The 15152-nt window shown below is 42.7% G+C and overlaps 1 protein-coding gene across 5 annotated transcripts in view; it reads left to right on the top strand.

Annotated features, from left to right (window-relative positions):
- Window positions 1-6638: 6638 nt before the first annotated feature.
- Window positions 6639-15152, top strand: part of MAP3K7 (mitogen-activated protein kinase kinase kinase 7) — a 65394-nt gene continuing 56880 nt past the window's right edge. For all 5 annotated transcript variants that reach the window (XM_068231173.1, XM_068231176.1, XM_068231174.1 and 2 more), the window contains exon 1: window positions 6639-7027. In XM_068231173.1, coding sequence (XP_068087274.1) covers window positions 6938-7027 — 90 coding nt within the window. In that variant the 5' untranslated portion in view covers window positions 6639-6937. The remainder of the gene's footprint in view (window positions 7028-15152) is intronic.

The following is a 15152-nucleotide window of genomic DNA, read 5'->3' as shown; positions in this document are numbered from 1 at the left end:
GGCGGCATTGAAGGCTCAGAAGTAGCACGTGACGGCGACGCAGTGTTCCAGCGGCTGGAATGAGGAAGTGAGGTGAGTTATTCTCCGCCCGCCCTGCCTGTTTGCCGCCTGCATTTTGGAGGGGTAGAGTGCAGAAGGAGGGGACCCAGGTAAGGCGGGGGGGGGATCTGTGCCCCCTCCCCGCCGCTGTCCCCGCTGCCCCTCCTTATAGCGCTGCTTCCCCTCCTGCTCTGCCTCCATGGGGGGTCATACCGACACCCACCTTGCTGTCAGTCACCTGGTGCACCATGCCCCCCCCTTTCGCCCAATGGTAGGAACGGCCCTGCCCTTTACCTATTTAAAGAGTAAAGAACAGGTATCTGGGGGTTTCCTTATTGAAGAGGGCTCCCAGATATCATATTAGTTCCCACAATATATACATTCAAGCCCTTTATTGTCATTGTGTAATACAATGCATAGAAGTGGGTATAACCATATCAGCAGTTTTGAAAGTTTTGAATGCAGTATTAGCATCTTTATCACTTAATACACTCAGTTGCTGTTGAAACTTGATTTTTATGGTGACAATTTCGCTTTAACTCCCTCCTCAGACATGTTATTGACTGCTTGTCTGCTACATTCTCTTTCATGACCTCTCGCTTCTTAAAACTTAATATAAGTAAAACATAACTGATAATTTTCCACCATCTCTGTCCACCTCTCTGCCTGATATAACAATAAATGTTAATAACACCCCCATAACTTCAGTTCCCAAAGCATGGTGCTTTGGGGTCATTTTTGACTGCGCTCTCTCTTTCATGCCTCACATTCACTCCCTAACCAGCTCCTGTCGTCTCCAACTCAAAAACATATCTCGCATATGACCTTTTCTCACTCAGGTCACTACTAAAATGTTATTACATGCTCTTATAATATCTTGTCTGGACTATTGTAACATACCACTCTGTGGACTACCAACTAACAGACTGGCACCGCTCCAATCTGTACTGAAATCAGATGCGTGTCTCAGTCATCTTTCTTGCTCTTCCTCTGCTATTTCTCTCTGTCGAGCTCTTCACTGGCTACCGATTAGCCAGAGGATCCAGTTCAAACTCTTAGGGCTCGTTCACACTTAAAATTGCAAAACGCTAGCGATTACCGCTAGCGTTTTGTGGGAGTGATTTTTCCACGATTGTCATGGAAAAATCACTGGACAAACTAACGTTTTGGGAGCGATCATGATTAGCAGTTCTATACATGCTAATCGCCGCCAAACCGCTGCAGTTTGCGGTTATCACTAATCGCAAAACGCCCGAGATCGCAGCAGTGAGAACACTGACATAGGAATACATGGGCTAGGTGTTTTAAAAAAACGCTAGCAGTTTGTGGTGAGCGGGAACGGGGCCTAAACCCTAACCTACAAAGCGCTCCACAATCTCTCTCCCCTGAACATCTCCTCGCTCATTTCCAGATACCAACCCATTCACAATCTCAGATCTGCACATGACCATCTTTTGTCCTCCTGTAGAATTGCCTCCTCACATTCACGTATACTAGATTTTGCACGTGCTTCACCCCTCCTCTGGAGTGGCCTACTACAACACATCTGTCTCTCTTCTTATTTATTTATTTAAGTATTTATATAGCGCCCACATATTACTCAGCGCTGTACAGAATATATTGTCTTGTCATTAACTGTCCCTCAGAGGAGCTCACAATCTAGTCCCTACCATAGTCATAGGTCTATGTATGTATCATGTAGTGCATGTATCATAATCTAGGGCCAATTTAGGGGAAGCCAATTAATTTATCTGCATGTTTTTGGGATATGGGAGGAAACCGGAGTACCCGGAAGAAACCAATGCAGACACGGGGAGAACATACAAACTCCTTGCAGATGTTGACATGGCTGGGATTCAAACCGGGGCCCAGCGCTGCAAGGCGAGAGCACTAACCACTATACCACCATGCTGCTCTCCTTCCTTTGATACCTTCAAACGTTCCTTCAAAACTCACTTTTTACGACAAGCACACGCTCTACCTTAAACCTGTAACGATTGGTGTCAGCAAGGACAGATTTTCTGATTATTGGTGATCTGCAGTATCACCAATAATACAGCTGTTATACCTGATTATGTGGTGATCTGCAGAATCACCAATAATGCAAGTATAGCAAGACACAGGACAACCAGGTGTAAGATAAGTGTTTGGTGCAACAGTAAATATAGATAGAGATACCCACTTTCCCAGAGGAGCTGGTAGAGGGAGGTATCGCTATAGAACACTAGAATCAGTACTCCAGCAGGCTGGAGACGCAGATGATTTAGTGATCGGTTCACCCGAGGAGCTGGTGATGCACAGTAGAACAGAAGGTACTTATCACCCGAGGAGCGGGTGATTCAAACTGTACTGTAGCTATCAACCTGAGGAGCAGGTGATTAAGACTGTACTGCAGCTATCAACCTGAGGAGCAGGTGATTAAGACTGTACTGCAGCTATCAACCTGAGGAGCAGGTGATTAAGACTGTACTGCAGTTATCAACCTGAGGAGCAGGTGATTAAGACTGTACTGCAGCTATCAACCTGAGGAGCAGGTGATTAAGACTGTACTGCAGCTATCAACCTGAGGAGCAGGTGATTACTACACTGAGAATCCCTCACCAGAACTAAGCTCACTGGTGAGGGCAGGAGAGTCAGACAAGCAGATTCGGCAACACACGGACAGATACGGTACAAAGACAGAAGACTGAATCAGAGTAAGGTACAAGCTGAGTCGGCAACAAGATCAGATAGGCATAGGCACAGAATCAGTAGGCAGAAGAGTAGTCGAGGCTAGCAGAGGGTCATAACAAATAATACAATTCAATTAGTACTTTAAGCTATCAACAGAATCTGGCTAAGTGTGGATCCCCAGCTCCTGCTGGTTCTAGCACACTTTAGGATCTGACTAAGGTCTGAGTGCTAACACGTAGCATTTGCAACAGCAGACGAAGAGCAACTGACAGGCAGGTCCTATACATACTAAGAGCGCTCCACAGCGCCGCCCCAGTCACTCAGCCAATCCGGAGCACTGCTGGAGTCGGCTGATCAGCTGACTCCCCTTCTACTCGCATAAAGGTCCTGTCGCCTGGCGCGCGCGCGCGTAGCCCTCAGTCTATGAGCAACTGAGGGACCAGGCAAAACTCCAACATGTAACTGCATGGCGGAGGCGGCCGGCTGAGATGCGGAGACAGCCGCCATGCCGCTCACCGCCGCGGCGGCATCTCCGCTATCTATTACAAGACCATTCCCCTTTGACTTAAAGTGGATCCGAGATGAAAAACTAATTATAACAAGTAACTAGTCTATATAATCTTATCTAAAGTTTAGATAGTTTACACAGCAAATCTAGCTGCAAACAGCTTCAACAGTTTATGATTATTTATTCCTGTGATACAATGAGAGCGGCCATGTTCTGTTTGTCACATTACACACAGGCAAGCTGCTCTGCATCTCCAACCCTCAGCCTGTGAAAACTTCACTCCACTCTTCTCCTCCCTCGTCCCCTCTGCCTCTGAAATCTCTGGCTAGTAACCTCCTCCTCCTCCTGCACATACTGAGCTCCCATAAGCCCTTGCTACTAAGGCCCCATACACACATCAGACTATAGTCTTTGGAAAATGAAAGATCACAGACCAATCTTACCACCCTTCATGTAGTATGAGAGCCATACTCTACACAGTCTTTTCTATGGAGCTGAACTCCCCATCAGAAAAAAATCTTTGCAAGATGCTGCACACACAGATGCTGTACAGACACAAAAGATCAGTATCTGCAAAAGATCTGTTCCTGCCAAAAATCCATTCCTGCAAATTGCAATGATGGTCTATGAGATCTGCAGATCATCATACACACATGATTTAACTGACATTCATCTACAGATCAGATCCACCAGGATGGATTTTCAGATCTGCGGATGATTGCTTGATCTGCAGATGAATGTCAGTTAAATCATGTGTGTATGATGATCTGCAGATCTCATAGACTATCATTGCAATTTGCAGGAATGGATGTTTGGCAGGAACAGATCTTTTGCAGATACTGATCTTTTGTGTCTGTACAGCATCTGTGTGTCCAGCATCTTGCAAAGATTTTTTTCTGATGAGGAGTTCAGCTCCATAGAAAAGACTGTGTAGAGTATGGCTCAAAAGGTGAGAGAGCCCTGCCATTGCGAGTTTACAATCTAAAGGAATAGGGGGAATAAGAGGTGGGGTAGTATACAATAATCATACATAGAGGCAGTGTGTTTTAGGATATCTAGTAGAAGCTCAACTTGGCCTTAAAGTGGATCCAAGATAAACTTTTACTCATTGCATAATTGTGTTCCTTTCTTATTGTTTATAGGGCATTCCTCAAGCCAAATACTTTTTTGTTTTGTTTTAATACTCTAATTCCCTATAAACTAAACAAGCCTCGCCCACAGCTGAGCCTTAAGGCTCATACACACATCAGACTATAGTCTTTGGAAAATGAAAGATCACAGACCAATCTTACCACCCTTCATGTAGTATGAGAGCCATACTCTACACAGTCTTTTCTATGGAGCTGAACTCCTCATCAGAAAAAAATCTTTGCAAGATGCTGGACACACAGATGCTGTACAGACACAAAAGATCAGTATCTGCAAAAGATCTGTTCCTGCCAAACATCCATTCCTGCAAATTGCAATGATAGTCTATGAGATCTGCAGATCATCATACACACATGATTTAACTGACATTCATCTGCAGATCAAGCAATCATCCGCAGATCTGAAAATCCATCCTGGTGGATCTGATCTGTAGATGAATGTCAGTTAAATCATGTGTGTATGATGATCTGCAGATCTCATAGACCATCATTGCAATTTGCAGGAATGGATTTTTGGCAGGAACAGATCTTTTGCAGATACTGATCTTTTGTGTCTGTACAGCATCTGTGTGTGCAGCATCTTGCAAAGATTTTTTTCTGATGGGGAGTTCAGCTCCATAGAAAAGACTGTGTAGAGTATGGCTCTCATACTACATGAAGGGTGGTAAGATTGGTCTGTGATCTTTCATTTTCCAAAGACTATAGTCTGATGTGTGTATGAGCCTTAAGGCTCAGCTGTGGGCGAGGCTTGTTTAGTTTATAGGGAATTAGAGTATTAAAACAAAACAAAAAAGTATTTGGCTTGAGGAATGCCCTATAAACAATAAGAAAGGAACACAATTATGCAATGAGTAAAAGTTTATCTTGGATCCACTTTAAGGCCAAGTTGAGCTTCTACTAGATATCCTAAAACACACTGCCTCTATGTATGATTATTGTATACTACCCCACCTCTTATTCCCCCTATTCCTTTAGATTGTAAACTCGCAATGGCAGGGCTCTCTCACCTTTTGTGTCTTGGAATAGTTATCCATTTTATTCATCAAGTTACTTTTGTCACTTCAATTATCAATGCTGTATTTTGTATCGATTCTGTATTTTGTACCAACTCTGTAAATTGGTGTATACCATTGTCTGTATGTATTATGTACCCCATGTTTGTTTCTTACTTTGTACAGTGCCACAGAATATGTTGGTGCTTTATAAATCGATAATAATAAACAAAATATGTAATGTATGCAAATATGTAATTTTATAAATCAAACCACATTTGTGCTTTGTATCATCACTAGTTTTTCTTTACATATTAACTTTTGAAAATAAGAAATGTATTTAAAGAGACACTGAAGCGAAAAAAAAACTATGATATTATGATTTGTATGTGTAGTACAGCTAAGAAATAAAACATTAAGATCAGATGCATCAGTCTAATAGTTTCCAGTACAGGAAGAGTTAAGAAACTCCAGTTGTTATCTCTATACAAAAAAGCCATTATCTCTACGACTTTTAAAGTCGCAGAGAGGGCTGTTTTCTGACTTTTATTATCTCAACTGTTAGTTAACTATTTACTTTTCCTCTGGCAGAGGAGAGATCATTAGTTCACAGACTGCTCTGAAAGAATCATTTTGAATGCTGAGTGTTGTGTAATCTGCACATATTATAGAATGATGCAATGTTAGAAAAAACACTATATACCTGAAAATAAAAATATGAGAATATTTTTTTTGCTGCTAATCTTCTAGTAATTATTCATAGTACACAACCAATTCATTATATCATATATTTTTTTCGCTTCAGTGTCTCTTTAAAGGATGAGAATAAAGTTTGGCGCCAGTTAAACACATTTTTCAGGAGAAAAATTACATATATATTTACACAAATCAGTATATGAGTCCTGAAAGAGCAACAAAAGAGGGAGAAAGCGAGACATGGGGACTGTCCATCCGAAAAAGGGACAGTTGGGAGCTATGATAAATGTACTGCCCCAGTAATGTGGGATACATACGACTAAGCTCTGTAGAGAGTGACTCAAAGAAATCGCAGTTTACAGGGCTCTTTCCGTGTGACACACTGAGAAAAGCATGCTTTCAATATACAACTCGAAGTGTGAAAGTGACAGCATCTCCGAAGTGACAGCAACTATTGTCAACTCGCTGTCACTGTCATAAGCCCAGAAACCTAATCTCCCGTCTCTCACAACAATTGTGTGTTTTAAATAAAGTTCATTACAAAAAAAAAATCCCCTGAAGTCTGCTAGAGGAAAGTGTGAGACGTCACATGCAGCTCCGCCCCTTTCACCCCGGCCTGTGAAGCCTCCTATGTTACCTGTATGCTCGGATCGGGAGTGCGGGGCCTTCTCAGCGGCGGCAGCTCCTTCTCCGCCCCGGCCCCGCTGTCTGTGACTCGTCCGGGAAAGAGCACACACCCCACTGGAGCTCGGCGTGGCATCGCAGGGCCGGGGCCGCCAGTAAAGGCCAAGTGTACGGTGGCCCCGGACCTCCCGTCTTCCTGTGCAGCCGCTGCTGTCAGCCTCTGCCCGAGGCCCCTGCTGGTGTTGTGAAGGCACGGCATGTCTGCCTCCCCTGCTGCTGACATGATTGAAACCCCCCCAGTGCTCAACTTTGAGCAGATCGACTACAAGGAGATCGAGGTGGAAGAGGTGAGCTGGGCACAGTGGCTACCCGGGCAGTGCAGGCAGGCAGGCACTGAGGTGTGCAGGGCTAACATTTCCCGTGCGAAGAGTAGATTATCATGTCCTCCTCTGTAACAGAGGTACCAATAGCAGACTTTCCTTCTCTGTGTTGGGTCTAGAGATTGTCAACTATATGCAAATAACTCTGCCCTGCATTCAAATTTGAAATTGATAAGGAGGAAAAGTGTGTTTTTGTTTTTGTTTTTTTGTTTTTTTTGCTTACCTGGGGCTTCTTCCAGCCCCCCCCCCCCCCCCCGCCCCCGCAGTCCATCAGATCCTTGGTGTCCTACAGCTTTGCTCCATTGTGCAGCTGTCCCCCCAACTAATGTCTGCAACTGAGCCCAATCATGAGCTGCTGGCTGTGGGCCTCCTGGATCATTCTGTAGCCAGAAGCATTCTGTGCACAGGCAGTTTCAAGTTTTACGTACTATCCATACACAGAATGCTTCCGTCCATGAGAGTGTGGACAGGACGGTGCAAGGTGTGACAGCACAACTGAGCAGACTGGGAGGACACCAAGGACCTGATAGACTGAGAGGGGGCTGGAAGAAGCCAGAGGTAAGTAGTAATCCGCTTGAATGTGGCAGTCACATGCACTAACAAACAATACTGAATTAGCTCAGTTCGGAGCTGCATACAGTTTACATGTGAGCCAAAATGATTAGCTTCTCTTTGACCAACTCCAGAATCTGAGACACAACTACCTATTGTGCACTAGAGATGAGGAAATGATCAACTTTCCTGTAAAGGTTGGATATATGATTACCAGAATAAGCCTGAGCAGAACAGTCTTTTTCAGGTCTAAATAGATTCAGAAGTACTTACAGAGAGTTTGATTAAACATTGGCATTCTGAATCTGATTAGACACATGCAGCATTCAATCCTTATTAATTGTAGTATAGTGAAGCATACAGTCAATGAAAAGTATGCTTTGCTTTTACTGTTAACGCACATGTTTAGAAGTGTGTTGTGATACTGCAACCTGTCCTGTGTATCCTGCAACTCTCCTGCCACACTGTGAACAGTTGCATAAGTGGTGCATTGCAGTGCCGTAAGCTGAATTGCAAGCAGCCCTTAAGGTGGCCACACACGATACATTAAAATGATCCAATTTTATAGCAATTCGATAAAACCGATCGCTTCCCCCGAAAAATCGAAAGCTTTTTTTTTTCATTCGACTGAAAAATCCGATCGGATTTCCTGATTTCTTTCATTTTTATCGATACGGAATGTCAGATATTTTTCTTCAATCTTTCTAAAGATTGAAAGGTGTGTGTTTGTCAATTTATTAATATACACACACAAGCAATTTTCTCAGTTTCCAATCATTTTTATCGTAATTGGGGAAAAATTGAACAGGTGTGTGGTACATTGGTCATATTTTTGAATTGTTACAATCAGTCAGAAAAATTGATTGCAATTCTTAAATTAAACAGATATTTTAAAAAAAAATGTATGGTGTGTGGCCACCTTTACACTGACTGCACCACAAAACACTTTGAACATGGCCTAAAAAGAGTTTTTAGGTCACATCTTTATTGTGCACAGATGGACAAGGTAAGCAAACGGGAAACTGCATATGGAAAGAATGGATGGGGTGGTCGTTATTTGCTGAGGATTGTTTACTATTATCCATTTAATTACCTGACTTCCACCTTTTTCTGTAAAGCGTTACTTGAGGAAGGCCTAAACTTTCCTTTCTCTGGCAGCTACCTGTGCTATAAAGAAAAATAGAAAGTTATTTAGAAAGTAACAGTTTTCAATTAAGGAAACATTATTTCAGACATGTCGATGCTGCTGTACAAATAGTTACTGTGTTTTGCAGTCATGATACATGTTGCAGGAGAGAAGAGGTTAACCTGACAGATGCATCAGTTACCTATGATCTTGTAGCAGACCTGAAGTGAGAGCTATTTGGATGCTAACATATTTATATCCTTTTAAAGTGATACTTGAAGGGAACCTAAATCAGTATAAAAAAACAACTTTAACTTACCTGGGGCTTCTACCAGCCTCCTGCATCCACACTGTGCTCGTGCCGACACTAAACAATCCAGCAGTGACCCTCTTTTGGCCAGATGAGTCGACAGCCACTGCGCAGTCATAGCTACGTGCGTCCTCTGTTGCTTTCTGGGCATACGCAGTAGAGATTTTTCCTTACTGCACGTGTCCATCACGTCCTATCAGGCGTGTGGACGGGATCACGCATCCAAACAAAAGAATGGCGCTGCGGGGAACCAGAGCATCATTCAATACCAGTGCAGGCACAGGGTGGCTGCAGGGGGCCGGTAGAAGCCCGAGGAAAGTTAACCTCTTTCGTTTTATGGCTATTTAGGTTCCCTTTAAGTGAAAACAAAGTGGAGATAAACAATTGTATCTATCCTTCTACTCCTAAAAATGACTTGGATATATCCCACAGTTTTGTTATGTTTAAAAACTTAAAAAAGCAGATTTGTTTTGTCTCAATGCAACAGTCAGTCTCTGTGTCTCAGGGTGCTCAAATATATGAACTATTGACCCTTTTTTTTCTATGCTCTCCTGGCACATTACTTTGCTTCCAAATGCAAAGGATTTTATGGCTGTCATTCCTTATCAGTAGTCCAAATGGGTCCCCACTGAAGAAAAACTGCCAGTTGCGTAGTAGAATATTAACTCTTTCCGGCAGAGAAAGAAGGAAAGCATCACAGCATATTTATTTGTGTGGTATGCACTGTACATACACGTCTTTCTCATCATGTCACTTAAGGTTCTCTTTAAAGGATACCCGAAGTGACATGTGACATGATGAGAAAGGCATGTGTATGTACAGTGCCTAGCACACAAATAACTATGCTGTGTTCCTTTGTTTCTTTCTCTGCCTGAAAGAGTTAAATATCAGGTATGTAAGTGGCTGACTCAGTCCTGACTCAGACAGGAAATCACTAGTGTGACCCTCACTGATAAGAAATTCCCCTTTTTATCTGTTTCTTGCTCTCAGAAGCCATTTTCTGCTAGGAAAGTGTATTATAGTTGAAATTTCTTATCCGTGAGGGTCACGCTGTAGTCACTTCCTGTCTTAGTCAGGACTGAGTCAGCCACTTACATACCTGATATTTAACTCTTTCAGGTAGAGAAAGAAAAAAAGGAACACAGCATAGTTATTTGTGTGCTAGGCACTGTACATACACATGTCTATCTCATCATGTCACATGTCACTTCGGGTATCCTTTAACCACTTCACCACTGAGGGGTTTTTCTCTCTTGACATACTTATTAAAAAAAAGTTCAGTCCCTAAGGTAACTATTTATGTATTATTCTTTTTTAATTGTCTTTTGTTTTTATTTTTTTTAGATTTGGGTAACTATGGGAGAGCGGGGGAGGAAACTGGTTAATTTTAATAGTATGTGTAGTTCTTTTTATTTAAAAAAAAAAAAGTATGTAGTTGTAATATTGCTATTTTGCCACAAGATGTCTCCACGCATTATCTTCCTGTGCTTGCTGTTAGTACGCGAACAGGAAGTTGTGGTGTATGTGTAACGTTTTGTATTACAATGACCGCAGGCATCTCCTTGATGCCGGCGATCACTCATACCAGCACATTGATCAATGGATGGGAACTGTGTCCCCATTCACTGATCGATGTACTAGTACACCACAATGGGGGGGGGGGGGGGGGTTTCACGGCAAAGGCATGAGCAGCCCATAGAAGCCAGAAGACGAGTATCTACGTCCCTGGAATGGTAAGAGACCAACCACGAGTCGTAGATATACTGCTGCTGATGTGGCTAGCAGAGCTGTGGAGTTGGTACAAAAATCTTCTGTTTATGAAACCTCTTGACTCCAGGTACCCAAAACTGCTCCGCCTCCTTAGTCTAATTTTTACAAAAGCTATAGATTTGGTTTAAAAATAATCCGACTCATCACTTTATTGAAACCACCGACTCCAGGTACCTAAAATTACTCCGACTCCACAGCCCTTGTGGCTAGTGGTTAAGCAATACCAGTTGACTGGCAGTCCTGTAGAACTTTCTAGCATCCGTAGTGTTTGAATCACAACCCTGAAACAAGCATTTGGCTTATCCAGTTTGACTTGAGTCAGCACCTGATCTGCATGCTTGTTCAAGGTCTATGGCTAAAGGTATTAGAGACACAGGATAAAGAGACAGCCAGTCAACTTGCATTGTTAAAACGGAAATAAATGTCAGCCTCCATACCCTTCTCACCTCCAGGTTCCTTTTAACCTCCCTAGCGTTCTCGTCCAGAGACGCCGGAAGTGACCGCTCAGGCCTCGCTGGCTTGCACTTTGCTTGCTGCGTGCCTTACCCGATCTCCGCCGTGATAGAGCGCCCCCCCAGCCGAGACCCCGTGCGCTGCCTGGCCAATCAGTGCCAGGCAGTGCTGAGGGGTGGATCGGGTCTCCCTGTGACGTCACGACGTGCATCCCCATGGCGACGGGGAAGCCCTCCAGGAAATCCCGTTCAGAACGGGATTTCCGGACTAGCCATTGCGCCGGCGGCGATCGGAGGGGTGGGAGGGACGCCGCAGGACGGGGGGAATCATGTAGCTAGCGCTAGGCTAGCTACATGAAAAATAAAAAAAAAATGTGCAAAAAACGTTGCCGCGGGAATCAGAACGCCAGGCAGGTTAAAGAAAAGACAGGCTTTAAAACTTATACAAGGTAAACTCAAGCTAACATCAAATGCCATTAGAGATTCCCCTTCACACTGGTTATCTCACACAGTTTGAATTTAGGAATAGCCATTTTCTTGGAGAAGAGCAAGGAACTGATTTAGAGACTATTCTCCTACACCTGTCTTCACATTAGGAAATATATCCTTACTACAATCAGACTGGCAGGCAGTTAAGAACAGGAGACAAAGAAAAGTCAGACCCAAGTAATTAAAGGATTATAATTGAATGTAAGCTGTGATTATGCCCTGTCAAATGTGCAGGTCATTGCTGTCCCCCGTCAACCTTTGCGGAAACATGACATCCCATTTCTTCTACAAGGCCGAGTGATTGGAAAGTTTTGTTGTTAAAATAAAAGCATTACTTCAGAGTTAACATTCCTATGCACAATGGGCTCTATTCACAAAACAACTCATAAATGACATCACCTAATTGATAAAAATAACCTTTTTATGCTGGGCATACACGGCTCGTTTCTTCTTATCAATCGAGCCGCTGATGGCTCGATTGATGATTTCCGACAGGTCCGATTGCCCACCGGATCGATTCCGCGCTCGATACCGGCGGGCAGAACAATAGAAAAAATGAAGCGCTGATTAGAAAGCGCCCGCGGGGACGAGCGGGAATCGATCCGCGCGGACGAGCGGTGACGCGCCGCGCACCATCTAACCGTGTATGCCCAGCATAAAACCTTTACAAGCAAAATAATCACTCAAAGTAAGTTGTTACTGAATAACTTCTATTTCAATATTACTTTTTTTACCTTTAATTATGTTTTTGCTCTTTGGGAGATAAAAAAAAAATAAAAAAATTAACGTAGGGTAAAAAAAGAGGAAACCGGTGATAAAGCTTTGTGAATCATGTCCATAATGTCTCTGGACTGTCTAGACACAAGTGGGATACTCCTCCTATTTTGTATCTGTAACTACAGCACAACTATGAAAGTATGATGATTGAATTTACCTCCGTATATAGTACAAATATTAATACTGTACCTCATTTGTTGAATTTATTCTTGGCTACTGGAAAAAGAAAACCAAAAGTATTGAGTTTAAGGCCCGGTTCACACTCGTGTTAAAAAACGGTCTGTTCCAGGATCAGAAGGGAATGGATCGTAATGGATGGGAATGGTTCCAATGTTAACCTATGGATTTAGTCACATTCATCCGTTCGAATGGATACGTTCTGCATGATCTGCTGAATGGACTGCAAGTTTGCTGTTGGACCAATTTTTCCAGAACGCTAAGCCCAGGGGTCCGGAAACGGATGCTAAAGCCTTGCATTGGGGGCAATGAGAAAACGGAACGTTTCTTCACACTGGTGAAGAAATAATACGTTCTAAGTGGATATGGGGAAAAAGAACGAAAGGCTATTGGAGTGAAAACAGATCCGAACAACTGATCCATTTATAGCTGGGCTGTGGAGTCGGGAAAAAAAATAAGCAGACTCCAGGTACCCAAAATTGCTCCGGCTCCTGCGTCTAATTTTTACAAAGGCTATGGATTTGGTTCAAAACATCCTACTCCGACTCCTCAGTTTATTGAAACCACTGACTCCAGGTACCCAAAATTGCTCCGACTCCTCGACTCCACAGCCCTAGTTTTCACAGGTCTTTGTGAACCGGGCCTTAGAGACAATATTTAGACTGGGAGCACACTTTGGTTGCATTTGTGTGTAAATATATAAACTGGATAGTTTATTCATCTTATACTGATGCATGTTCCTTTTTTATATAGGCTTTTTTGGATACAATCCTTTACTTTTTAACCAAAGCTGTGATGTAAAAAAAAATGTTTTGCAAAAAAGTTTATTATAAAGATTTGAAACAAAAGTATGTGTAGTTTTATTTTAGGAGATGACATGCCTGCTATATCACAGAATTATAATTGATGGAATTGTCGCTGAAAATAATTCATTGTTTTGTCCTGTAATCTGCATTAACAAAGGCATCCTAGTATCCCAGTAGGGTAATCATGACAAACAAATGTCAGATTTCTCTGAAAGGGTTACCAGAACAGTTCATCTGGGAGGTACATATTGATGTGGTTTATTTCAGTTTCAGTAACTCCTTTGATGCTGTTGCTTGCAGACCTGGAGACAAACTGAGTGTCTAGGGAGTGAATCCTAGAACAGTCAGGTTGATGACAGATTGTATTCTCAGAACACAAAACTAATGGAGTAGCAAGGCTACTGAACATTCACTGGTTGTACGGAGTCTCTAAGGAGTACACTGCAGATCTGGTTTGTCCATTTTGGCTTCCTTAAAAAGGCCTATCTGTCAGTTTTTTATTTTTATGTGATTTTATTAGGTCTCTTTTCGCCATGAGTTATTTCCAGATGCCCTCTGTCTCAGCTTTTGTTGCGCTGTGAGAAAAATGAATGTTGGTGAACCTTTTCCTCCTCTAGCTATGGTGAAGTTTATCATTTGTTTACAGGCTAGTTAGCATAATGCATACATTTTTTCGATAAAACTTGCTAAATAAATATGTAATGTAAGCTAAGAGAACTGGAACAGATAACTGTCATGTTGACAATACATGATGAAAGGTTACTTTACTTTATTGATCAGATACTAAATGGTGATCAAAAGTTTGTGTGTCCTCATATGAAACGATTGTTAAAAAATTTGCAACTGATCAGATCTATCTTGTTTTTGTGATATAAGGCGCGTACACACGCCAGATTTTCTCAACCTACGAGTCGTCAGACCTGCCCATGGGGCGGTTGTTCTGACGACAATTGCACGTGAGAACAAGCTGTCGTCAGATTGATAAGACGGCTTTTGACTGATCCGCTCGGATTTATCTGAAACAATTTGGACGTCTACACACGATGCAATTTCTTATTAGATCTATCTAATAGATCTGTCTAATGGAAAATTGTACTGTGTAAATGAGGCTTAAAGATTTTTGTGCAGCCCTAATGTTTGTATTACGTTTTTAGTATGTGTTGTATTTTTCATTAAGGTCCATTTCTATGATTTTTTATTTTATTATTCTATATCCCCCTCCCCCCACTCCATCACCGTGGAGGATTTTCAACTTTGATGTGTCCTCCACATCCTGCTGGAGACATGTGAACCTTAGCACTGGGAGCTACTTGAGCTCAAATTAGCACTAACTGGCTTCTCCCTCTCCCACATCCCTTTGCACTGCATTCTTGGAAGCCCTGTATCACTCCCGCATCGCAATACTGCCCCAAACTCACTCCCCCTCCCTCTTGACTGTGGAGCCATTGAGCTGCTTCAGTGGCACAGTAACTGATCGCCAGAAGACTGCAGAAACCTTAACAGAAGCTCCAGCATGATGTCAGCGCTGGGACTTTCAGTGGTTTGGGTAAGTATATTATGGTATTTTGGCAGAGTTTTAATCCTAGAGGGGGAAGGGAGGTCCAATCCTGTGGGAGGGAGTGGTGCAAAAAGA

Source organism: Hyperolius riggenbachi, chromosome 4, assembly GCF_040937935.1.
Source record: "Hyperolius riggenbachi isolate aHypRig1 chromosome 4, aHypRig1.pri, whole genome shotgun sequence".
NCBI lineage: Eukaryota > Metazoa > Chordata > Amphibia > Anura > Hyperoliidae > Hyperolius > Hyperolius riggenbachi.
The sequence above is the reverse complement of the archived record's forward strand: the minus strand, read 5'-3'. Positions and strand labels throughout refer to the sequence as shown.